Below are 26,615 nucleotides of genomic sequence, written 5' to 3' on the forward strand. Positions count from 1 at the left end.
ACAGGGGCCCTGAGCGAAGGAGGTCATAGTGAAGACGGCTGTCATCCCCGGTGACACTGGGCTGTTGGCATCCGTTACCCAGATGGAGAGTCGGCCTTACTTTCTTTCTAAATGAGGAAATAACTCCCCAGGTCCTCTCCCAGGCCCTGGGATGTGCCTTCAGTCTGGTGCCCGCTGCCTTAAGTGAGGTGTTCTCTTAGGTTCTTTGAGGTTCTCTGTGTGTAATCTGAGCCGCTGGGTGGTAGGCCCTTCTCACTCTGTTTGCATCCATCTTGTCGTCCCGCCTCCACATCCCCCGCACTTCGTCCAGAGGGACATGAGAGACCAGGTTCTCCGTCCTGAATTTCACTGTCTCTGTGGCCATCGCTCCCGCCTGTGCTGACACCGGTGTGTGGACACTGACACCTAGTCCCCTGCTCGTGGGCACTGTGTTGGCATGTTTGTTGCTGCACCTTGTATTCATTTTATACCTTTCGAAGATTTTTTTCCCCTGTCTTCTTAATTTATTTATTTTTTTCCTTCTCATTTCCCTTCTTTCTGGTCGTTTAACAATCTCCAACCAATAGAAGTATATAAAGATGTACACGGGCGGAGTGAGCTCATTGGCTGAGCAGATAGCCAATCAGCTTCAAAGGAAAGAACAGCCTAAAACCCTTCTAGACAAGAAGGAACTGGTAAGATACACTAAGGGCACTGTCTGTCTAGATAAGACAGCTGTGGTAAACAAGCCTGCTTTGTTCTAAGTAGCTCAGTGGCATATATGGCTGCTGCGTGCCATGTGGTAATTATTTTTTGAGGTTGTCTGAATTTTATAACTGAACTTCTAGGACTGAAACCGTTGTTTAGAATGTTGTGTGAACAGCATACTCAGTATCTCTAAAGTGATTGCTCTAGAGTCCAGGGCCTGTGTCCATGGAGAACCACGGGAACACCTTCAGATCAGAATCCGTTAAGAGGATTTGGTTTGCTTGTTATGAAATCGTGTAGAACAGACGCAGTGCCAAGTGCTGCGTGGGCACTGGAGGCACCGGCCTGTGGTGGTGCGCGGCTCCCGTCCCCAGGCAGAACCGCGTAGGGAGGGTTGTGCGCCCTGGGGAGGGGCCGGGAGGCCTCGCCTGATGCGTGTCCCCCCACCCCCCACCCCCAGGGCTCCATGAAGAAGGAGTTCCCACAGAACTTGGGAGGCAGCGACACCTGCTACTTCTGCCGGAAGCGGGTCTACGTGATGGAGCGCCTGAGCGCCGAGGGCAAGTTCTTCCACCGGAGCTGCTTCAAGTGCGAGTACTGCGCCACCACCCTGCGCCTCTCGGCCTACGCATACGCCCTCGAGGACGGTGAGTCCCCGCGCTGGAGGCCGCACCCAGACTCAAGGGCCCCCGCTGCGTTCTTACACTGATGCTCTCTTTTCTGCCTCTCCTGAGCCTTCCCATCCACCCCCCTGTAGTCTGTGTTTTCTCCCAGACTCTTTCTTATAAATATTTCTGCAGAGTCACCAAGCTGTATCATAGATGACTCAGTGACCATGGTGATGAGAAGGGCATGCGTTTACCTAAATCGTTTCCCTGGCTTCATAGACACCTGCTGTCGTACCTCACGGTGGGGATCTTAAGATAAAAGGGACCTGAGGAGAGTAAGTCTTTTTTGTGTTCGCTTTAGAGAAGAAGAATCACAGGCTTATAGAAGCCACATTTCTTGCCTAAGGTCAGTGACAGCACATTGAAACTGTATCCGCTGCCACTGTTCTCAGACCTTGGCTTCCTGAAGGTGCCTGAGTTATGCCCAGTGTCACCTGTGCTCTCTCGTATCAGCATCTCTGGTGAATTGAGAGCATGTTGCCCAGGCCTCAGTCTGGTTACTGTGCTGTTCAAGCCCTGGCCTTTTGTGATATTTGTTGGTTTTATAGTGGAATGACCTTGATAAGGCAGAAGGTGGAGAATTATGCAGACAGGTAACAAAGCCTGATGGAGAGGCGTGTCTGCCGCCTGAAAACCCTTTGGGGTTAATTGGAAAAGGTCACCGGAGACATCAGTGATTCCTACGCCCCTTCCTACAGGAAGCAGAAGGGACCTTATGAGAGGCCATCTTACTGATTCAACAATAATGAAAAGACCCAGATTAACAGAAGGGGGAAATAAATCCTCAGGTCCCTTGCACTGACTGAGGAGACTGTCAGGGGATGTCACACGGGAGAGGGATGCCCCCTGCGGTGAGGAGACAGTCCTCCAGGCTCTTCGACTAGTGAGCAAGGAGCGGCCAGAAGAGCTGAGTGGTGACCTGAGAAAAGCTGACTCTACTGTTGTGGCACCTGGTCCTCTTGTTACGTTAGTGAAAAGCACCAGCCAGCGAGGGAAGAGGTGAGACAATTGTCTATACTGTTAGGTATCAGTATTCCCACACACCTGGTCTTTGGATAGTGCCTTTGCTCTCCCCGGATGGGGTTGGCAGATGGAGCCCACGCAGTGTTTCTAACTGTCCGGCGAGGTCTGCCTAGAAAGATCCCTTCAGGCCCAGCGAATCGATCCACGAGTATTTTTGCCCATAGATTGTGCGCCACACCTTTGCCACATTCTCCTGAGGGCATAGATGGTGTAAGAGGGGTCGTCCTGATGGAATGATCCGGCAGCGTAAGGGAGTGACCAAGGGTGATGGTGCGTAGTACAGACTGTAACTTTGTGAAGTACAGAGGAGGAGGAGTCCGGGAAGCTCAGGAGGGTCAGGAACTACTTAGCCATCCTGCCGTGGACTCTGGAGCATGGTGGGCGAGGGCTCAGCAGAGGGGCGGAGGAGCCGGTGTGCCCAGCGAGAGGGCAGCGGAGCCCGGGGGAGTGACCATGGTGTGGGGGCCGGACGAGCAGGCCCACGTGCTTAGGCACGGCCTTCCTGACAGCGGGCCTGACCAGCTCCCCAGACTTCAGCGCAGGTGAACCTTTCCCTCAGCTCCGCCCTCCTCAGTGACAGCTGGACTTGGGAAAGGAGGGAATCTTAGGGGTCCTGAGGGTTTAGCCTCATGAGGTTCAGAAATCTAATGGAAGAGCCTCAGGTGAGAGAGAAAAGGGCAGGGATTGTGGCTCCGGAGAGAGGGGGTTAACCCAGCCCGTGCCGGGCCCTTAACAACATATTGTGACATTTCATCCTCATGACCACCGGAAGGTAGCTAACTTTATTGCTGTAATTTTACACATCAGGAAACTGAGTTCAGAGAAGCTGTAAGTTACTTGTCCAGGTCCACACAGCAGTAAGTGACCTCTGAGGTCCCCCAGGTCAGACGTCCTGGGGTTAGCGCTTCTGGCCCATGGCAACTCCGGCCTGGTCAGTGGGGACTCACTCACTTGAGAGAGGCGTCCAGGTTTTACCCTTGTCCCTTCAGCCCCTTTAAAAGGATGGAGTCTTTCTGTTGCCACAGACTAGCTTATTTGCCTGCTGCCACCTCTTAAGACAAGGACTCTAAATCAGACAGTGTGTCTGTCACGTCTTTCCTGTCCTCTCGAGGAGAGAAAACACACACCGTCCACTGAGGAGGTCTGAAGGGCCGCCCTCGGGAGTGACGAGCCCGCTGCCCCCCGCCACTGCCCTGTGTCTGCTCCCACAGGGCAGCCCAGGGAATCTTAAAGAGACAAGCAGATCTTCCCGGCCTCCCACTGTTCACCCTGACAACCCCTGTGGCACAGGTGGACCCGCGGTCCCCGGGGCTGAGAGCTCCGTGCGTCCTCCCAGCTTGCCCCCCGGCCCCCTGCTTCTGCCTGTCCCCTGCGAGCTGCTCGCTTCTCCGTTGCACTGACATGCGTGCGCTCGCTGTGTCCTCTGCTGGAGTGCGCCCCTCCCACCCTCACGGGGCAGCCTCCTGTCGCCACACGTTCTTTCCCCGGAGAGGCGGCAGGGCTCCTCTGCCTCCTGACCAGAACATCTCTGGCTCTGACCTGTCCTGACGGCTCTGACCTGGAGTTGCTGGGGGAAGGAATCTGTGGCCCGTCTGCCTCAGGCTCGCCTCTTAGCTGTCTGTTTTCTCCAGTTCCATCTTCAGTCATTCCTACGTTTATTGTCGAGGTTCCTGAATTTACTTAGACCATCTAAAATCAGTGACTTGACGGGATCAACCATGCTTTGTGGTTGCTTTGTGACGTTAGCGTGGCCATACTTGCTGATTGAGATGGGCACCATTGTGAAGAGCCAGGCGTCCGATGTTCAAGTCCTGTCCGAGACTCGCTAGCGTGGCTTAGCCTTTCTGTGCCTCACTGGGTTTTGAGGATTAAATGAGTCAATAGTTGTAAAGCACTTACAGTATTTGGCACATGGTAAATGTTAGATGAAAATCAGCCCTTTTTGTTATTAACGTAAGAAGCAAAAAGTATCACCAGGTAGGGTTTGGGAAGGGGTTTGAGGTGCATTAATCGAGCAGCTACAGTGCAGGACATGAGATGATGTCTCATTGATGGCTCTCACCCCACGAGACGGTGTGGTCTTCATGCTCTACATGAGGAAACGCGTGCTGAGAGGGTCACGCGCCACTGAGTGGCTGGGATGGTGCCTGCACTGAGCTCTGGTTTCAGTGTGTGTGTTCCTCCCCTCAGGTTGTGCTGCATTCGTAGAGAAAACAAGGGCTTGGAATTTTCTTTTTACCTTTTGGTCAGGCTCATGGGACTCGTTTTTGAAACCTAAACCTCTTTACTTTATTAATTTAGGATACCGTAACAATTCAATGAGGATTCCCTGGTAGGTCAGTCTATTGAGTTGTATTTTTAAATCTAGAATTCTTTTACTAGAAAAAAAGCAAATTAATGGAGGAAAAATAGAAGAAAGGAATGAACCTAACTGTAGTTTTGTAGTTAGGTTGTAGTTTTCTGATACTACAATAAATAAGACTCTTGGTTGAAAGTAATGGAAACCCAGATCAGATTAAAGTTTATGCATAAGATTGACATCTTTCTTGCAGATAGCAGGGCTGCCCCTTCTCTCTCCCCATCCCTAAGAATCTGTTAGCCTAACTTAGCCACATGCCAGATCCTAGAGCACCGTGTCCTGGGGTGGGCTGGAGGGAAAGGGGATATTCTGATTGACCTATCTGGGTCATTTATCCACTTCTGTGCTGGGTAATGTCAGGCCACGTAGTTGGCAGCCCCATCAGAGTCATGTGGAGGAGGGAGGAGTGTTCCTTAAAGAATGAGACACAAGACAGGCAAAAAGTAGTGTGTGATCCAAGCACCAATACTTTTGTCTTGTCCTAATTACATTTTATCTTGGCCAAAATTCGCAAAAGTGAAATGGTTTATTACAGATTGTAGAAGGAGATTGTGTCCAAGCTGCTAAAAATAACCCACGACTCAACTCCCCTTATAGTGAGATAAGCAGTGGGGTTGATAGTCCTTTGCTCTCAAGTGCCCCTGACAGGAGGTGTGGTTCTCTGAGTTCTGATTACGTGCCAGGAGCTAGTGGGAAACTCTTATTTCAGAAAATATACTATCTATATGAATATTATTTGAAATTATGAAAGTCCACAAACTCTCTTTCTAAAAGATTTATGCAGTGTTGGGAGGGGGAGAAGTACCCGTAAAAGGAGAACAGAAGTCAGTTACTTTGAGGGGAAAAGAGAGAGAGAGATGTAATCGGATCACCAGGAGAAGGGAAGAAGAATGCCATTCATTTATCTCCTTGACTTTTTTTTTGAGATATAATTGACACATTGGTTTATGTGTACTGCCCGTTGATTTGACACATTTATTTGTAAAGTTATTACCACCACAGTGTAACCTAGGCTAAAACCACAGTGTTACCACCTCTGTGCCATCACATAGCTACTAACTCTTCTGTGGTGAGAACATTTAAGACCCACTCTTTAAGCAACATTCAGGTATATGACGCAGTATTATTTGCTTTGATCACCATGCTGTGCGTTAGATCCCCAAACCTGTTAATCTTATAATTGGAAGTCCCTACTCCTTGGCCAATATCTCCTCATTTCCCCTCCCCCCACCCCTACTGGCCACCATTCTACTCTCTGTTTCTCGGAGTTTGTCTTTTTTAGATTCCACATGTAGGTGATATACAGTATTTGTCTTTCTCTGTCTGACTTATTTCACTTAACACAATGCCCTGAAGGTCCATCCAGGTTGTCATATAGCAGGATTTCCTCCTTGCTCATGGCTGAATAATATTCCATTGTGTATACATATGTGTATGTATATATATATTATATATATATCCATCCGTGGATGGAAGCTTGGGTTGTTCTTGTATCTTGGCCATTGTAAATAATGCTGCTATGAACATGGGGGTGCATATATCTTTTATTATAATTAGTGTTTTTGTTTTCTTCAGATAAATACCCAGAAATGGAATTCCTGGATCATATGGTAGTTCTATTTTTAATTTTTTGAGGAACCTCCATACTGTTCTCCATAGTGGCTGCACCAATTTACATTCCCACCAACAGTGCATGAGGGTTCCCTTTTCTCCACACCCTCTCCAACGCTTGTTACCTCTTGTCTTTTTGACAGTAGGCATTCTGTCTGGTATGTGGTGATATCCTGTGGTTTTGATTTGCATTTCCCTTATGACTAGTGATGTTGAGCCCCTTTTCATCTATATGTTGGCCATTTGTATGTCTGTTTTGGGAAACTCTTCAGTTCCCCTGCTCATTTTTTAATCAGGTTGTTAGGTTCTTTGCTATTGGGTTATATGAGTTCCATATATATTTTGAAGATTAACCCATAGTTTGGGACCTTTTTTGTGGTGTGCAAGATATATTTTTTTTAATAACAATTTTTTTCAAAGATTTATTTTTTATTTATTTTATTTATTTTTGGCTGCGTTGGGTCTTAGTTGCGAGATGCAGGATCTTCATTGAAGCATGCGGGATCTTTCATTGCGGCACATGGGCTCTTCGTTGTGGTGTGTGGGCTTCTCTCTAGTTGTGGCCTGCAGGCTCCAGGGCACATGGGCTCAGTAGTTGTGGCATGCGGGCTTAGTTGCCCTGCGGCTGTGGGATCTTAGGTCCCCAGCAAGGAATCGAACCTGTGTCCCCTGAATTGGAAGGCAGATTCTTTACCAGTGGATCACCAGGGAAGTCCCTATAATAACTTTATTTTATTTTATTTTGAATTTTATTTTATTTATTTTTTATACAGCAGGTTCTTATTAGTTATCCATTTTATACATGTTAGTGTATATATGTCAATCCCAATCTCCCAATTCATTACTTTTTTTTTTTTAAGTTGCGGCATGCGGGACCTAGTTCCCTGACCAGGGATCAAACCCAGGCCCCCTGCATTGGGAACACAGAATCTTAACCACTGCACTACCAGGGAAGTCCCCATACTGTTTTGATTACTATAGCTTAGTAATATAGTTTAAAATCAGGAAGTGTGATGCCTCTAGCTTTGCTCTTCTTTCTCAGGATTGCTTTGGTTATTTGGGATCCTTTGTGGTTCCATACAAGTTTTACAATTGTTTTTTGCGTTTCTGTGAAAAATGCCATTGAAATTTTAATAGAGATTACAGTGAATCTATAGATGGCTTTGGGTAATGTGAACATTATAACAATATTCTGATCCATGAACACTGGATATCTTCCCATTTATTTGTGTTTTCAGTTTCTTTCATCAAAGTCTTATAGTTTTCAGTGTATAGGTCTTTCATCTCCTCGGTTAGGTTTATTCCTAAGAATTTTATTTTATTTTTTGATGCTATTATGAATGGGATTTTTTTCTTCATTTTTTTTCTGATGTTTCGTTGTTAGTGTATAGAAACACAACTGTTTTCTATATGTTGATTTTGTATCCTGCAACTTTCCTAAATTTCTAGCAGTTTTTTTGGGTGGAGTCTTTAGCATTTTCTGTATATAAGATCATATCATCTACAAACGAAAACAGTTTTACTTCTTCCTTATCTATTTGGAAGCCTTTTTTTTTCTTTTTCTTGCCTGATTGTTCTGGCTAGGATTTCCAGTATTGAATAGGAATGGTGAGAGTGGGTAGCCTTGTCTTGTTCCTGATCTTAGAAGAAAAGCTTTCAACCTTTTGCTGTTGAATATGATATTAGCTGTGAGCTTGTCATATATGGCCTTTATTTTGTTGGTACAGTGCTTCTATACCAAGTTTTTTGAGCACTTTTTATCATGAGAGGATGTTGTACTTTATCAAATGCTTTTCTGCATCTGTTGAGATGATCATTTTTTTTTCTCTCTGTTAATGTGGTGAATCCCATTTATTGACTTATGGCTATTGAACCATCCTTGCATTCCTGGAATAAATCCCACTTGGTAATGCTGTATGATCCTTTTTTTTTTTTTTTTTGCGGTACGCAGGCCTCTCACTGTTGTGGCCTCTCCTGTTGTGGAGCACAGGCTCCGGATGCACAGGCTCAGCGGCCATGGCTCACGGGCCCAGCTGCTGCACGGCATGTGGGATCTTCCCGGACTGGGGCACGAACCCGTGTCCCCTGCATCGGCAGGCAGACTCTCAACCACTGCGCCACCGGGGAAGCCCTATGATCCTTTTAATGTGCTGTTGAATTTGGTTTGCTAATATTTTGTTGAGAATTTTTACATCTGTATTCATCAGGGGTATTGGTCTGTAATTTTCTTTTCTTGTACTGTCCTTATCTGGCTTTGGTAATGATGGTCTCATAAAATGAGTTTGGGAGTGTTCCCTCCCGTTCAGTTATTTGGAAGCGTTTGAGAAGTATTGTTAATTCTTCTTTAAATGTTTGGTAGAGTTCACCAGTGAAACCATCTGGTCCTGGGCTTTTCTGTTTTGCGAGGGTTTTGTTTACTGATTCAGTCTCCTTACTCAATATTGGTCTGTTCAGATTTTCTGTTTCTTCATGAGACTCAGATTTAATAGGTTGTATGTTTCTAGGAATTTATTCATTTCTACTAGATTATCCAGCTTTTTGGCATATAATTGTTTTTAGCAGTTTCTTACGATCCTCTGTGTTTCTGTGGTATCAGTTGTAATGTCTTCGATCATTTCTGATTTTATTTATTTGAGTCTTCGCTCTGTTTTTCTGAATTAGTCTCATAAAGGTTTGTTAATTTTGTTTATCTTTTCAAAAAAAAATCAGGTTCATTGATCTATTCTATTGTATTTCTGGTTAGGTCCTCTTACTTTAACTTTGGGAATAGGAAAGTTCATTTGTCAAAGGAGCCACTCTCTCCAGATGAGACGGATGAGTGGAATTACTCCTGTTTCAACAGTTTCTGTAATAGGGTCTATCCTTTAATTTTTGAAAGCCTTGGCTGGAAGTCGGGGGAAAGAAAGAGTCGGGAAAAAACAACCCTCAGTGACTGAATCCCACTACCAGTCTCATGGGAAAAGCCAAGGTTGGTGTTTTTCAAACTTTTGATCATGTCCACAATAGGACATACATGTTACACTAGGACCCAGAAAACCGAGGTGGGCACAGCTGAGCTGTGAGAGATAATCCTTGCCTCTGAGGATGCCACAGTGCATGCTGATGCTTTTTATTAGGCTTTATTCTGTTTTGTTTTAGTCACAGTGCACTGTAGGATTTTTGGTTTGTTTGGCGTTGTTTTTAATGCTGGTCCTGACCCACTGTGGGTGGCGCTGGCTCGCGGGTGCTTGCAGAAGGGCGGCAGGAGGGCCCCAGCGGGCTCATGTTCGGTGCCGCCCCACCCCCGGCAGCCTTCAGGCCACCACCGCTTGTGTTCATTCTTGGTTTCCCCAGAAATGCTCCTCTGGCTCTTCATGTGACCACATCTTTGTTCTGCACACACTGCCACTTTGTTTGCGGGCCCTGCCGTGCAGGCTTCGGTCTTTGCTCCAAGCCCTGATTGGGTGATGGCTCCGTGGCCTCCACACATCCGGGCACGGGGAGAGGAGGGCCTGGCCTCCCTGGACAAGAAGGCTGGGCCTGGGGAAGGCCGGTGCCGGGGCGAGCGGACGACTGTGCCAAGACCAGGGATCAAGCTGGGAATCTCAGAGACTTGCTCACCCTCTTCCCCTGCCCCTTGCTGCCTGCAGGTAAATTCTACTGCAAACCACACTACTGTTACCGGCTGTCCGGGCCTGTACAGAGGAAGAGACCAGCAGTGGCCCCTCTGTCTGGAAAGGTAATGTTGATCGGCCGCAGGGGGCGGGGGGGCAGCAGGTGCTGTTTCAGTGTGGTGACAGGTCAGGGTGTGGCCAGCAGGCCCTGAATGGCCACTGCATTGCCTTTCCTGTGAGTGGGAGGGCCTGAGAGATGGTCACAGTCCGATATGGGGAGGGAGCATCTTTTCAAGCCTAATCTAATGTTGGGTTTCAGTAAGGTAATGTTCCAGCACCACCTGAGTTGGATTTGGAAGACCACGTCAGACCTTGTCTTCTGCTTACTGTGTAAAAAAAAGCCTCTTGCCTTTGAAAATCTCACCCTTCCTGAGAGGAGGACACTGGAAAAGGACTTGGCTAGAAATAAATGCTCTGCAGCCAATTCCTTGAACTTTCTATATTCTGGGAATTACTTATCTAAGAACCTTCTTTTTACAAAAAAAAAGTGAGTGTAATCAGCTCCCGCATCTGTCTTTCCAAGTGAGCTGTGTATTCTCTCCGCTCTGTGGTGTTGCCCTGTGGGCGTGCAGTTGACTGATGCTTCCAGGAGGGCCTCTGCGGACTGCAGAGAGCCTGTGGGGGAAGGGACGTGAAGCGTGCCCTGGTGCGGCTCTGGGTTTCCTGGTGAGGGCAGCAGACCAGCAGCCAGGCGTCATTGTCTCCTGAGATGTGGGTGCTTCACTCAGTCACTCTTCCTCTTCTTGTGGACTTTCCTAGGAGGCCAGGGGACCCCTGCAGGACAGCCCTGCTGCAGACACCAACGGACAGCCCAGCACCAGTGCCAGCCCTGCCGAGAGAACTCCAGGTAGCCTCACTTCCTTGTTTGGCTGGGTGGCGCGTCACTCTCTCGGCCTCTGTGACAAGGCCAAGGGGATGAGCCAGCACCTCCAAAGCAACATTTCTTCAATTGGGCATCAGGTGGCCCAAAACCCTCTGGACTCCTTTTTCATGTGCCAGCTGCTTGCATTCGGAGTCCCCTTTCTCTATGGCCTGTCGGAGGTGCTGGTACAAATCAGAGGGGAGTTTCACTGGCCGACCGTGAGCCAGTAGGGGTGCCGTCTGGTGAGCGGCGTCACCCAGGCTTCGGTACTGTCTATTCAGAATCTCATTTTTATTGCTGGAGTCCTGGGACCTGTCCACATCCATCAGATACCTTGGGGGGTTGGCCCAGGCCCTGTCTAGGGAACAGGAGTTCAAAACAGGCTGCTTCTAGCACTGACCCAAGTGATGACCCAGGGCAGTGGGGCCTTCCTGTAGTCCCTCGCTGTGGGCTCCTTGGATAGAGCGTGGAATTGTGAAAAGGCCCCAAGGTCTGAACGTGTGTCCACCTGAACTGGACATCCTCCATCCTCTTCCCTGCTCAGGTGTCTAGGTGGCTGCCACTGCTGTCCCACCTCACCTGTAACCCCTGAGGGACATGCCCTGTCCTGGTCATTTTGGGGCATTTGAACTCCTAACGAGGATCAGGCCCTGATTGGTCCCACTTTCACTAACCTCTTCCTGTGTCAGGAGGTGAGTGCCACCACCCCACATCTAAAACCACATTTGTTCTGGTCTCGAAGGTCAGGAGAAGGAAGGGCTCATGGGTACCAGACTTCTTGTGAAGAATTGTGGTTTTTCCTTAAAATCACCTCTCCCTACTCCCTGCCAAACCAGCCTGTGACGTGTGTCCACAGTTCCTCAGATGTGGGTGGTCCTGATGCCCTGCGCAGCCCCGACAGGTCATAGCCCACGGTCACTGTAGCCAGTCGGAGAGGAAGTCGTCAGGGCCCTGTTTTCACCTGTCACAAGTTTCTTCCCTTCAGAGCAAATAGGTCTCAAGCAGCCGTTTACAAACTCACAGAAATCACCATATTGAAAACTAAAGATTATCAGCTAAGGCCAGAAACTATGGAGAGGGAGTTGGTAGTGGAATTTCCAAAATGGGAGAAGAGAAAAGTTATCCACTGAGCCTTCAAATGGGAGGTTAGCAGAGTTGCTCCTTCGCCTGTGCTCCGGAACTAACGCAGGCCCCGTGGTGTTGCTCTGGGGCAGGAAGGTGTCCCAGACGCTGGGCAGTGCCCCTGGGTGCAGTGAGTGGAGTTTAGGTGAACTCAGCTTCTGCTACTATGTGTGTCCTGATAAAATCTAGGCAAGTTTTTAAGTGCCCTGCAGATTGGACCAATATTTTATAGCCATGTTTAAGCTACAAATGACTTGGTACCCCTTGAGCCCCTTTATAATCTGTCTTTTTCAAGAAGTGCTGACGGCCCTTGCAACAGGGGAGCTGGTAGAGACAGGGCGTGTGCCTTTGAGCAGGTGGGAACCACCTGGGTGCTCAGCAAACAACTAAAATGTTCGGCTCTCTTTGTGGGCATCTGAAGAAGAGCGAAGCCAGTGGAGGTCAGGCCGTTCCTGAGCCAACGTCGTGCACTCTGTCCAGTTCAGTTTGCCGTCTCTGCCTGCCTGCTTTGAAAGCATAGTGGGCTTCGGGTTTTTAGCAGTTGTGGAGAATTAAGCGTTCCATAGAGAAGAGGACCACTCTGTGAAGCAGGGAGAGAAGATGAGAGCTGGGGTTGTGGTGACAGAATCAAAGTCCTGAGGACCTTCTTGATTCTGAAGGTGATGCGCCTGTCACAGCATGAGGGGTTCAGGATGTGAAGCCCAGTTGGAGGTGCCCTGTAGGCAGTGGCAAGGCCAGCACCCGGGGCCGCTGGGGTCCAGTGAGTCCCTGCCTCTGGAGGCCCGAGCTTTCTGAGAGCGCGGTTCCAAGTGGACGTGCCGCGGAGCACCAGCACTTCCCCTTCGTAGAACAGGAGCAGGGTCGTGGGTGTATGTTCTAGCTGGCAGGAAATCGGTTTCTTTTTCTCCTTTAATAAGGATTCCCTTCTTTAAATCCCAAACCAAAGCTTTGATTGGTTAACTAGAACTTCCTTTTGAAAAGCTTCAGAAAAACTCAGGTGTTTCGGGGCTTCAGGAAATGTGTTGTGGACGGCTGTGGTCAGGCTGGTTCTGGGCACGTCCCCTGGGCTGCGCTTTGAGCAGAGCGAGTAATACGTGGAGCATGGTTCACGCCCCAGATCCACGTCCCCCAGGAGGTCGTCTGGAGGAGACGTGGCTGTGGCTGGCACTGCTCTGTGCCCCCCTTTAGCTTGTGGCATTTCCCTCTCTTCCCGTATGTTCTTCTCTTACACCAAAACGACTGCTGTTGCCAAAAAAACAAACACAACCCGCGAGTTAGAACCTGGTCCGGCGTCATCTGTCTCTGGGCCCCTGGCCTGCAGCTGCTGCCTGATTTAGCATCTTTGTTTGTAACGTGCTTTTAATGTAGAAACCCTCTTTGCTGTTCTCAAAATCAGTAAGTGCTTTGTTTCCAAGCTTCTTATACTTAGTGCTGCAGGTCAGTGGACCTGGCACAGATTTTCTTACCCTGGCCTCATAGTACCTGCCCTGACTTTAGGAAACATTTGGATAACAACAGGCAGAGAAAGAAAACCCCCAGTGGGATGTTGTGCCCTTGAATACAAGACCCTCAGTTGAAGGTTTTTAGATCCTTTTTTCATCCAGAGTAATCCCCTTTGCACCTCACATAGTGGGTAACCAGAACTGAAGCGTACAGGCATGGGGTATCATAGGGAACAGAAGAGCTTTGCTTCCAGTACAGGTGACAGACATGGGATGGGAGAAAGACTTCATTGTCTGTCGTCTTACGGAAAGATGATCTTAACATAAAAGGCTGCCTCGCTGTGGCTGCCGCATGCCGCGTCCCCAGACACACCTGCACGGTCACCCTTGGGTTCCATAGTCTGGATGCTGAATGAGCCATTAGGAAACGCAGGCATTTCCCACATCAGCTAGAATAGCCACGCGCGGTACAATCCTGGGTTCCTGCCGTCAGGAGGATCTTCCCACTGCTTCCCAAGCCCTCTTCCCTTATAGGCATTTCTGGAAAACCTATTTAGAAAAGCAAAGAGAATTCCAAATCCAGCTTCGCTCTCCAACCCCACCCCAAGAGTCCAAGTAGACAGTGATGTGTGAACACATACATATACGCACATGTGTTTGCGCTGGCTTAGTTTCATGTCTACAAGTACACGTTTATATGTTGTGCCCTAAGTGGTGGTAACAGTACTAGTGAAGCTTCCCCAGGCTTCTTGTCCCTGGGCTCTGGCTTACACCGGGGACCATGCCACTGACCTGGCTTAGTGTTCCCGGGGAGGTGGGGACCGCGGGGGCAAGTGCCCCCGGACATGAGCAGTGCACACTCCCCACCCCAGAAAGGTGACTTAGACAAAGCAGGGGAGCAGGGCTCTCGCTCAGGAACCCCACGGGACCGCTTCGCTTCCAGGCGCGGGTCTGTTAGCACAGCTCCCTGCTGTCTCTTGGTGTTCAGTGTGTCTGTAGGACAGTGCAATCCTTAGTCTCTCCTGAAAGGGGCCTCAGCATGGCCTTCAAGGCCTGGCCAGTGAGTTAAGGAGTTCTACACCCACTTTTCCTGATCTGTTAAGCTTGGGGTAGAGGGCGGGGGCAGGCAGCAGGCGGGTCCCCAGGAGTGGTACAGAGGCCAGAGTTGTGCCAGGGACGGTGCACCTGTCCGTCTCCGGCCTTCCTGCCGTGAAGCCTCGCCTTTGCCTTCGTCTCTAACCTGTGCTGTTGTGCGTTTTGGTGTGTTTCTTTGTGAGTTGTTTTTATTTAATTGTGTAACTTTGTTTTTCCGTTATTGTGAAACTAAGGTGTTGTGCTTTTAATTTTTTTTAACAAGTGTTACCGTTCTTATTTAAGAGAATAAATTCCAAACAATCTTCAGGTTTCTGAGTATTTCTTTTCCTCCCCTTTTTCCTGATTGGAGGGTGGGGAGGGGTCGCTCAAGCAGGTCTCAGGAGTGGGCGTGAAACCACGGTACCTCAGGATTCTCACTCCTGGGCTGGGCTCGGGAGAGAACGTAGGTGTATTAAAATGGGGAAACAGGGTGTTTATACCTAAAATACAGGTTCCCATTAGTGGAAGGGCCCCTGTTTGAGGGGGGCATGGTGGAAGACATTTTGCTTCCTTGCTTGGAGGAAGATGCCACCTGTGTCCCCCATTCCGTCATCCAGCATGAGGGCCCTGAGGCGGGAGCAGGTGAAGGAGAAAGCTCTCCGTGGAGCCTGCCTCTGCCTGAGCCCAGGCCGTGCCCTCCTCTTTCCGACTAGCTGGTACCGTGGGGACCGGAGCGCTTGGGCGCCTCTTCGCTGCCTTGAGGCTTTTGCCTGGCGTCAGGGACGGTCCTTGCTCTGTCCTCCCAGCTCTGTCCTCCCAGCTCTGTCTGTTTCTGTGACCTGGACACACAGGCAGGGGGTCCAGTTCTGCTTGGCTGCTCGAGCCTGGAGGGCTGAGCCCCCTTCTCACACACACACTGTGACCTTGGCAGCGGGGCCTCTGATGCCGGCTGGCCCGCCGACCACAGGGGCACAGCCGTTTGGGTGCTGAATGGGGCCAGGAGAGGGCACATCGGAGGGGGGCGCTCAGCGCCAAGTCTGCGCCCACCGTGCTCTAGGTGATGGCGGCCTGGTGTGAGGCGGCCTCCCGGCCTCCCCTCCACCCGGCGGCCCCCTTGGGTCCCTGTGTGGCCACAGCACCATCACTGGGTTGGGAGTTGGTCCCAGCATGGAGAGCGCCTGCCTCTCCCGGCCTGCTCGCCACCCTCCCCCTTCTCTGAAATCAGTCAGTCTGGTCTGTCCTGGGCCCTGCAGAAGGCTGGGAGAAAAAGGAGTCGGGCTGAAGACCCTGGAGAGCTCCCTTTGGGTCGAGTTTCTTTCTGAAACTTGAAGCCCATTCTCTTTTTTTCTCTGGGACACTGCCCAGGAGGGCTCCTGCGTGCGACGGGGCGCAGGAAGCAGTGAGAATGGGCTGCCCTCTGTTCCCGTCCTGCCCCGAGGGACCCACTGAAGACAAGCCCCCGCTCGGGCCTTGCTGGGGTGTAACAGCCAGCAGACAGCTTCAGGAAGACTCCTCCCCAAACGCCAGGCCCTTTCACAGAGCTCTACAACCTCACCAAGACTCCAAAACCAGGCCTTACCTGGCACCTCGATCCAGCCAAGCATCCAGCAAGTGCCGGCGAGTAGATCCGTCCTGAGGGCCTGCGGGGAGGAGGCGTGCGCGCTGGGGCAACGCCTCTCGCTCCACAGCTGCTCTGGGGTCAGCGAGGCTTTGCTCCAAGAAGGGCAGTGGGTGAGAGGTTGAGGCGCCCCTACACCCGAGCCAAGCAAACCTGACCTCGCCCTTGATGGTGTCCACAGGTGACGTTAGACTGCCCCCCATCACTCACAGAGGGGCGTTGGCATAAAGGGCAGTTTGGGGATACCTTCCGGCAGAAGGGGGTCCGGGGCCCTAGCTCTGCCTACTAAGAACAGACTCCTGGGGCCATGCTAGTGATTGCTAGAAAAATCCTTAAAGTTGAGTCAGAATTTCTGTTGCCTTTTACGTGTTCTTTACCTCTATATCTGTACTCACCAGCTTGCCGTGACTGTGCATTAGTTGTATGAAACTGTCCCTGGTATGAGTTCCTATTCTGTACTTTGGTAAAATGTCAGGGTTATTGCCACTGTGTCACTGTTGTTTCATAGTGTCCTTGCCTGGAATTGTAGGTCTTTGGTGGTTATTTTGTGTTAAGGGGCCCCGGTTACCGGAAGAGCTCGGGCCCTGCAATCCAGGCACCTGCTTGCTTCTCTGCGGTTCCTGCGCCCCGGGTCCCGGTGTGACTGGGCCTCCATCACAGCTGACTCCCCAAGAAAGCTCGGCCTTACTGGGGGCCCCTGCAGACCTGTGCTGCCAGACGGGGGTTGGGGCTCCGGAAGGACCTGGGCCTCAAACACACAATGAAATCAGGGCTGTTTCAGTGCAGAGGCCTAAATAAACATGTTTTCGTTCAGTTCTCGTGTTCTTCCAGGGCAATAAAGCCGGGCATCGGTGGAGGTGACTTCCTGAGACTGTCATCCTCCTGGTGCCTTGCGGCTGCTCAGAGACCAGACCCAAAGAAAAGTGTGACTAGGGACCTGAGGGCGGAGAGTCTGTAAGGCGCCTGAGCTCAACCTGGTGCCGACGGAGAACAGCTGATTTTGTCACAATACGGTTATAGTAGCCTGTTTATTCTTGTTCCCCTGTTTTCTAGAATTGAGTCAGAATCTAGAAAGACCAGGCTGGAGAAAGACCAGCTGTAAAATTTCCCTCCCACCATTTGCCACCAGCAGACTTATCTGGGTCAGTACGTTCTTCCTCTAGAAGAGAAGGCTCTGCCCTAGGTTCTGTCTCCTGTGAATTACTCTAAACCAGTTCCCTGCCTGCCTTCAGTGGGGCATCAGCATTGCTGGAGGCCCAGGAACACAGGGATCCGGGTGCTGGCAAGGCAGCCCCAGTGGAGGCTCTGGGCCCTGGGGCGACGGAGCTTGGCCAGCTGCCTGCGTGCAGGAAGGGCCAGAGTCTTGCTGCCCTCGGGGGCTGCTGAGAGCCAACAGCCGTGCTCCGGGCGACTGCAAATACCACGCCAAGGGGCCATCGTGTTTACAACCGGGAGAGCACCCGCTTCTGTTGGAGTCTCCCTCAGATAAAAAAAGAGAGTGAAACTTGAAGTGTGCTTACTGCTGTCAGTCTCCCCCGAGTGTTTATACTGGTGAATCTGCCCTTGGGCTGATGTCACACGAACTCATAGAGAACAATTCAGGAAGACGCGTAATGGGGTACAGCTAGTGTGCAGCACTTACTGTGTGCCAGGCACTGTCCAGACGCCTTCTGTATACGCATCCCTCATCTAATCACACCGTAGGCTGTGAGGAAGGTAGCATTTTGCAGACTGGATCGAGGCCCCGTGACTGACCCAGGCAGAGCCGGGTGGAGTCGGTACAGGACGTGCACAGTGCCGCCCCCTCCACTCCTGTGTCCTCCAGCCTCAGCTTGTCCGCACGGGGCAGCGGGAAGAGAGCTGTGTGTCGGCTCCGCCAAGATGACTTTCTAAAAACACGCACGAACGCCCGTGTCATCTGTGAATGTGCATTTGGTCATTTCCAGGAAATACGTGTCCCCAGATTTTTAGCGGCGACCCCAGGGCTGGGAATGTGCCTTTGCAAAGAGGGTAGATTCCAGAGTAAAGGGTTTCATCACTGGTATGTGAAGGGGGAGATCAGAAGAGACGGAGGAGGAGAATAATGATGTTGAATCGACTGCTTTTCATTTTCTCCGTATCAGCACTCTTTGATCAGTTCAAACGATACCAAGCCTAAAGTCATGCTATTAAGATGTCCCTCCACACGGAACCTCCCTGTCAGTCTGGAGGAGCCGGGCTTGTGCTCCGGGATGGTGTTCAGTGCTGCTCTCGGGCAACAGTCTAGCTACTTCTGACTTGTACGCCTGATGCTTATTTCTCCTCTACGCTCGCGTTTTATCACACTTCTCTAAGAGGCCCCGGGGGTGGTGGAGCTGACGGTTTCCTTCTCTTACTACTGATGCTTTACAGCTGCCGTTCACAGTCGTTGCCTGGCCTGGCCCTGGGTGGGGTTGGCAGAGGAGAGGGAGAGATGAGGGTCTGCCTCTTTCTGTCCTGACACTTTGAGCAGAATCACCCATGACAGGAGTTAAACACGGACATTCTTACCTGTCGGAGTTTGGGCCGCTCCAGACTCCACTCACGTAAAATGACGCTTAAATCCGGGCTAAGCGTGCATGTCATTGCAGTGAGCATTTTGGGTTCTGCCGTGTTGGATCAACTTGGGTTGGGCACAGAAGCAGCTCGGGAGGCCTGAGCATGTCCAGGCCCAGCCTCGGGCAGGTGTGTCATGACGGGCCCTGCGAGCTCATAGAGGATGTTTTTGGAAAATGGAAAAAGAAGAGAGTTGGGGACACGGAGAAAGAAGCAGTGTTTTTCCCCATCGTGTTTCCACGTCTGCTTTTCTCCCTGGATTTAGTGAGCAGGCCTTCTGACGTATCTGTCAGCCTCTAGCACCTGGCCTCTGTCCCCAGGCCCCACGCCGGAGGGCTGGGCGGGTGGACGGGGGACGGTGGGACGGACAGCATCTCCGTGAGAGAGAGACTCCTCTGTACCGAAGGACAGTGAAGGGCGGGGCATGTCTGCCCGGCACAGGGATTGTGTGCCCCACACGGCCCTTCTCGACAGGCCCTCCACGCGCTGCCCTCCAAGGTTCAGGATGCCTCACTCTGGTGGCAGCATCACTGCTCTGTCCTAATGACTTTGTCCATTGGGCCACGGTCCAACATCTGGTGTGCCGGTTGGCCTGATCAGTGAGAGGTGGGAGATAGTCTGCTGTGATTTCCAGGCAGGGCTCTCGGGCTCAGCACTGTTGACGTTTGGACGGATAGTTCTTTGTTGTGCGTTGTTGGCTGTTTGCAGTATCCCTGGCCTCTTCCCACTGGATCTCAGGACACCCCCCTTCCCAGGTTGTGACATTGCCAGGTGACCCCAGAGGAAAAGATCACCTGGTTGACCACCACCATTCTAGACTAAAGTCAAGAGAAGTAAGGACAGGCCCTAAATGTAAAATTAGCCTCCATTTGATTGTTCCTGTAGGAGACCAGGGAAGAGAGTGTGTGAGGACAAAGAAAGTGATACAGACCACACTGGACAGCAGTGGCCTGCCCGCCCCTGTTAGGTTGTGGGCACACGCCTCCCAGCACGTGACGCGGTGTACACGTTGGCAGCCGTGCCGGTACTGTGTGTGCTGTCAGACACCGAGGAAATGTTTTAGAACAGGAGTCCGTTTTCCTGAACCACAGTGAATCGCCCTGCGCCCCAGAATGTGCTCATCTTCTGAGGTGACCACAGCCTCGGAGAGCAGAGCTGGGTCTAAAGGGGACAAGCACAGATCTTGAAGAGAAGATGCAGCCTGTTATCCTTGCTGTCTTCGGTCATTCATCTCTCTGAGCCTCCGTTTCCCCATCTATTAAGATCATAAAATGGAAAAAAAGCTCCCTGCTGCTCTACTTCATGAGATTGTTGTCAAGAGCAAATAAGCTAAAACGTGTGGAAACTTGTTTATTTAAAAGGATTACAGGAATATCAACTCTGAACATTGGTGGAGATTCCAGAAAATGCTGGCATAATCAGAGTGAGAGTGAGTTAGGGTTATTTCTGCTGACTGGGCGATGCATCCTGCGGGGTTAGGACCGGACGGCCTGCTGGGATGTGTTCCCAGCCAGCAGAGATTTGGGGAAACAGAACAGTGAGGAGGGCTGGCCGTGTCTGGTCCTGAGACAGTGGGCGTTGAATCTCTGCAGGGCTTGGCTAAATTTGGCCTTGCTTGTTCCTCAGCCTGCGTGGATGGGCTGTGAGGTCACCTGCTAACTCCACGACACCCTGGGGGCTCTTCACTGTAGCAGCGGAAGAAAAGCAGTCCTGGATAGGTTGACATTAAGCTGAATTTCAACACCCACGTGAGAGTCAGAGGACAGTGCAGGATTATAGCTTCTCTTAGGCAGAGGTAGGGTTACACGTGGGCCTGGGGACGGTGTGGCTCCCCACAAGCCCCCAGGGGCTCCGAGCCACCTCCCGGCCTGGAGTCGGCGCAGGGACAGTGCTTCGTGGGTGCCAGGCTGGCCGCTGGAGAGGGCTCTGAACTCCCAGCACCAGCCGTGCAGGCCCCCGTGCCCGGAAGTCTCAGGGACCGGCTGACAGATGAGAGCGCAGGTGTGATGGGGCCGCCGAGGTGCGCCTCAGGTGGTGCTTGTGGGCATTGCTGGAGGAGCTTGGCTCCTTTCCCACAACAGATATGCGGTGCCTGAGGGGAGGCCGTTGCAGAGATGCTGTCTTTGGAAGGAGCCTGTCGCAGAGCAGAGGGCCTTTCGTCGCGAGGTGGGTTTGTCCCTGTTGATCGTTGGATTATGGGCAGGGCCTCGCTTCCCACCTTCCACGGCTCAGAGGCCAAGCCCGCTCTGGGGCTGTGCAGCTGGCCCCCCGAGAGCCCCTCGCAGCCAGCTTGGGATGCACTCTGGACTGAAGTGCCCCGGAGGGGAGGGGTGCAGTCTAAATGCACATCTTGGGAAAAGCTCATCATCTGGCAGTGCCTGGTGGGCAGACTCGTGGTCCTTCTCTCCCTTCCCACCTCTCCCCTCCGCGTGCTCGTACGGGTCTGGTCCTCCAGTGCGCGAGATGCTCCCTGGAGCTCAGCTGCTCTCCACGGTGAAGCGAGGACATGCGTTTAGGACATCAGGTCGTTTGAGATGGTGTCTTTTCAGAGCCTTCCTCCGTGGAGTCTTGTAGGACGTTGGCATCTTCATAGGAATTTCTCTGTCCCGGGCGCTAAGGGAACGGCTACTGTCTTCACAGAGGTGGTGTTCCTGGGGCCTGGAACAGTATCAAGCTGTTGGGGCCTGGAACAGTATCAAGCTCCTTGATACTGGAACAGTATCTTCTTGGGGCCTGGAACAGTATCAAGCTCCTTGAGACACGCAGAGGCCCTCAGTGTTGTGTGTCAAGATGAGGAAACCGAGACTAGATTATGTCCAGCCAATTCCTTAAAAGTGTAGTGAGGTGTTGCTGTAGTTCAGATACAGGCTGAGACCTTCCATCTTGACTGTTTATTCAAGACGCTTTACCGAACACTTGCTCTGCTGCATTGATGGTACCAGAACCACAGGAGGCCGGGAGAGCCCTGTGCAGCGGACCCTCCATTTTGGGGTGCACTCAGGAGGTGGATGGTGTGATGAAGGTGCGCTAGAGCCCTGGGGGTGCGGAGGGGCCAGCAGCAGCAGGCAGAGGCCCGGGCTGGGCTGACCTGTGGACCACCCTTATCTTTACCCGCCTCTTATTAAGATTTCAGAGGCTAGCCCCACGAGTGGGCTGGTGGACAGGCCCCTTACCTTGAGCTGTAGGGACCCTCCTGATCTGCCGGCCGCACCCATGGCTCCCGTGTGTGCACAGGTGTGTGCATGTGGGCGGCCAGGTGGGAACAGCAGAACTGCAGCTAGAGCTCAGCTCTGTGGGATTTAAGAGAAAACACAGCAGACCCCAGCGCTTTAGACAGCAGAGAGGTGGCCATTCTGCGGGGTGACCCAGCTGACTGTTAAGGGTCAAGTCGAGTTTCATCTCTGAGATATTTCGACACATGAAAGATATGTTATCAAGAAGCTACGCGAAGCCCTGGTAAGGTTTTTTTTTTAATGGAGACTCGGGTACGTGCCTTAAAAGAGACCTCTTTGCCTTGGCCAGTTAGAGTGACGTGTGCCAGGATTTCCACCTGCCAAAAAGACACCTTTGGGAGATGTACTAATAGCAGCAAAAGTCACGTCATGTTAGAAAACTAACGTAACAGCAAAAGTCCCCTGGGATCCTGCAGATGGGGAGCCAAGGGCTGTGGCGATGGACGAGCCCCTCAGCTTCCTGAGGGGACTCTGCGGGCTGCAGGCTCCCACCTCCCACCTGGTGGGTTACCTGGGACAGTTCTGACTTGTCCCTGTTGCGCTTCCCGTCCTCGGCCTCTCGGTCACTGCCCGACTCTTGGTAATTCAGTATCTCCCCCTTGCGTCCGCGTGACCCGCTTTTCTCTGTGCCGCACGTGAGCATGCGGTCCCCCGGATGACGAGGAGACGCTGGGTGTGGAGGGGCAGTTAGCGATCCCGTCCCTCGCTGCACAGCCACACAGCCCCGGGTGCCGTCCGGGACCGGTCTTCTAGGGCCTGTGGACATCAGAACCCTGGGTGGCAATAGTGCCGGCAGTGCCCAGCGGCGGGGCGTGCAGCTCACGTCACAGTCCTGACTCAGCCGTTCGTCCCTGTTCCTTCATCACCTGCTTCCCGAGCAAAGGAGCATCTGACACCCTCCTGTCCTGTGACCTCGGGACATGCAGTGAACCCCACCCCCCGACAGCAGGAAACCACAGAAGAGTCTGTCGGAGGGTCCACGTGCAGGGGCCGGAGTCACCTCACCGAGGCAGTGCTTGGAAACTCCTTCCTTTGGCCTCCAGAACCAAAGCGCCGGCAAAGTGTGCGGTGTCCTCCAGAGGGAGAAATCGCCGTGCGAGGCCTCAGGCGTGCGGCCGGCCCAGCAGAGTCTGCTGAGGCCCAAACCAGCTGTCCCAGGGCCCTTCTGAGAAGGCCGTGGAAGCAGCCCCAGTGAGCCTTTCCCCCAAGATGGGCCTCCTCCTCCTGCAGACACCAGACCCCACTGTCCTGCCGGACGCGAGCGGGGACAGGGTCCCGGGCAGAGCGGCCGCCTGCTTCTCGGACAGCTGAGCGGAGCTCAGCCGGCAGCTTGAGTGGCATGAGGTGGGGGGAGTGGGCTGCTTCTTCCCCGCGGGGCTGCCGGGCCACTCACGCCACGGGGTCCCTCTCGAAGGCAACGCCCCACAGAGGCAGCTGTCTCTGGTCCGGACAGTGGTCCTGTCCCGGGGTGGCCATGCGTTGCCGCAGAACTGCAGCAGGGACCCCCTCGCAGCCCCGTGAGGACGGGGGCTGCTCATGAGGAGGGCGACCTCTCCCCCAGGTTGATTTCACGCGTGTTGCCAAGGGCTTTGGCAGCGCTCGTCCGTCAGCTGAGAGCAGGTTCTCCCGTGAGGAAAATATTTGCTTGAGGATGATGTATGGAGCTCACATAGGCAGTGACTGGCCCAGAGCAGGGCCCGTCACTCAGGCTCAGAGCCTTTCTCTTATTTAGGGTGCCACCCAGATCCTGGAGCTGTTTCCCTTCGGTCTATGGAGCTGGAATTGGCCTCCAGTGACCTGAGATCATCTTGCCTGGACTTAGGGAACAGTCAGCCTAGGAATGATCCCAAATCCCTCATCCCACTTTCAGCGGGGAAGCCCCTGTGTGTCGCCACATGAAAAGCATGTGACGTGGAGAGGCCGGGGGTCTTGGCCTGACCCTGCTGGTTCACTCTGACTTTCCAAACTGCCCTTCTGCAGCCTCTGCTCTCCTGGGCTCCTCCGAAGCTGACGAGACAGCGGGGACCCGGGGGCGGCAGGTGGGGGTCCTCTGTCACGGTGTCAGAACCACTGCCAAGGCCACCTCCACCATTACTTCCTTCAGTGTCTTAATTTACCATCACCATCTGGTTAGTCTGGCCAATGGCCCTCTGCTCAGGACAGAGAGTCAAGGATGCTGATTCTGTTGGTTTTTGTTTGTCTGAATTTCCCATGACATTTCAAGGTTATGGCCCAGGAATGCTAAGCACGCTTTGGCAGTTGGTGAATCTGGGGTACTTGGCGAGCATCCTCTGAGTGCCACCTTCCCTTTGGGAAAACGGCCTCCATGGGGACCCGGCCCTGAGGGAACATCCTGCTTTCCCTGGTCGCTGAAAGTGGGTGGAGACCAGAGGGGCCTGGGGCCTGACCAGTGAGTGACTCCAGCCCTCCCGCCTTTTACAGTGTCTCCAGTGGGAATGTCTTGGGCTTCACGGCCCACAGCCTCCTCTCTGTGGGGACCGATGTGTGAATGATCTGAGTGTTTCTGGCTTCGTTTTTGTTGCTTGTGGCCAAGCCCAGTATTAAATTAACATCTCCCCTCCCCAGAGCCCCAGCCTCTGGGCTTGGGGTTGGGTGATCCCCTGCTCTATGCAGCCTATGGAAACTCCAGAGAATTGACGCTGGGAGGAGGGCAGGATGTCATTCCAGACGCCAGACGCTCTGCTCCAGGACATTTCCATGGAGTCTCTGTCCTTCGTCATGAAGGTCATGATGGGGAGGAGATCGTGGTGAAGACGCCCCTGCGGGGGAAGGCAGAGCAGGACTCCAAGGAAATGCGCCTTGGCGGCAGCACACCAGGCCTCTGAGCAGACGCTGTGCTCCTGGGTCGGGTCGTGGCCGCACCGCTCACCAGCTGTGTGACCTTGGGCAGCTTACTGTCTCTGAACCTCGGTGATCTCATTTGCAAACTGTTACCTACCTTAAAGCTGGCGCCTACCTTCGTGTTCCTCCAGACCGCCCTCCTTGGATCCCTGGGTGGGCCACGCGCCCCTTTTCCATGCTCCCGTGGTCCCGCGTGTGTGCTCGAGCCCTGACGCCTCTACACGCCTGGAACCATCCCTATGAGGACTTTCTTTGCCATGCCCGGCCTGCGGCGCTCGGAGTAGAGAGCATTTTAGCCTGTGTTGTTTCCCCAGGTTCTCGTGGAATTCCTGGCAGACACTGTGCGTTTCCCCCAAGGGTCTTCCCATGAGTGTTTTCCTTCTCTACCTTGAAATTGCTCAGTCTGAACTGATGATGTGAGTTGTTTTCCCTTAAGTGACAGCTCTTACTCTGTTTTTCTTCTACCATCTAAAAGAAATACTGGTCTTTATTCCAGATTCATGGAATTCCCCAAAACTTTGTGCTCAGGTAGTTGCCACCCATTTATTTCCCTTTCCGTTTAAGGGCAGTTGTCAAAAATACACGATGGGAAGGACAGAATCAAGTGGTACTGTAGTCGGGGACCCTTGGCCTTGTCTTTATCGAGCTGGGTTTTGATGAGGAGAAGGGAGGCCAGGAAGGCTGGTGTTTGGAAAGGCTGGCCCCGCGATTAGAGCCTGTGCCCTTGGAGGGCCTGGGGGCAGGTGTGGAGACTGTCCAGACCGTGTCCATCTGCTGTGCTCCCTGCCTCTTTCATGCTGTCATCTGGAGACCACGTGTTTCCTAATTTTCCACACGCCCTCATCCAGCATCAGAGCTCACACTTCGGGGGCCCTGAGCTCAGTGTTGAAGGATAGTCCGGGGGTGTCCAAAATGAGGTTCCCGGGGCACCAAGACCAGGATGGGCAGATGTGTGCACACGGCACAGGATTCGTGCCCAGACCCCATGGTTATACGTTTACCTGCATTTGTAAGTGAACACGCCCCAGGTCTTGCTTTTCAGAAAGAATCTCTAGTGATTTGAAGGGTGCTGTTTGGTGGGAGATCCTGGTCACTGCAGCAGATGCGCTGAGACTTTATTCCGTGACTGCCCGCATTCACAGGGTTATTTCTAATGATTTTACAAGGAGGTTCGGAACATGCGCATGACAGAAGGCCCAGCCTTCCAGACGTTTTCTGCACAAACTCTCACGTCACAAAAGTTACTAAATCAGTGTTCCCACCCCGTCCTTCAGCCCTTCATCAGGGGGCTTCTGGGCTTCGCCTGAAGACCACCTGACACTGGCTGGCGTGACCTCACCTGCTAAACCTAGTGTCGGTCCCTAAAGCCGAGAGTGTCGCCGAAGCCAGGTGCCTGCCCTGGCGGGACGCAAGGCCCTGTGCCCCGCCCCGCCCCGGTGCCTGCGTCCCTCCACCTGGGCCCCTTCCCGGTGCTGCTTGCTCTGTTCAGAGCCTCTTCCCTCCTTCTGTGTCCAGTAACTGTCGTTTGCAATCCAGGGCAGGTGGATGCAATGGACTTGTACAGATTGGTGGTGAAAATGTTCCTGGACCTCAGCTGTATCACCTAACTCCTAGAAGAGGGAGGCAAGAGTGTACGGAGCACAGAGGTGGCACCTGCACAAATGCGCGTACATGCGTGTGTAATTCACTTCGTACTCACACAATCCCGCGACGTGGGATTGTCCTTGTTCACGGATCAGGAAGCGAGCTCTCAGTGGTTGTGTGATTTTCCTAAGGTCCTTCAGCTGGTCACTGGCGGAGTCCGTTGTCTCAGCGGGTCTGTCTGAC

The 26,615-nt window shown here is 52.4% G+C and overlaps 1 protein-coding gene across 12 annotated transcripts in view; it reads left to right on the forward strand.

The window, feature by feature from the left end:
• Positions 1–26,615, forward strand: part of MICAL3 (microtubule associated monooxygenase, calponin and LIM domain containing 3) — a 147,978-nt gene that overhangs the window by 76,530 nt on the left and 44,833 nt on the right. For 6 of the 12 annotated variants that reach the window (XM_049694790.1, XM_049694791.1, XM_049694796.1 and 3 more), the window contains 4 exons: positions 567–674; positions 1,148–1,334; positions 9,978–10,066; positions 10,761–10,848. In XM_049694790.1, coding sequence (XP_049550747.1) covers positions 567–674; positions 1,148–1,334; positions 9,978–10,066; positions 10,761–10,848 — 472 coding nt within the window. Of the gene's footprint in view, positions 1–566; positions 675–1,147; positions 1,335–9,977; positions 10,067–10,760; positions 10,849–26,615 lie in introns of those variants that run through there. The other 6 variants (XM_049694793.1, XM_049694797.1, XM_049694798.1 and 3 more) reach the window with 3 other exon arrangements.

Source organism: Orcinus orca, chromosome 11 (assembly GCF_937001465.1).
Source record: "Orcinus orca chromosome 11, mOrcOrc1.1, whole genome shotgun sequence".
Lineage (NCBI taxonomy): Eukaryota > Metazoa > Chordata > Mammalia > Artiodactyla > Delphinidae > Orcinus > Orcinus orca.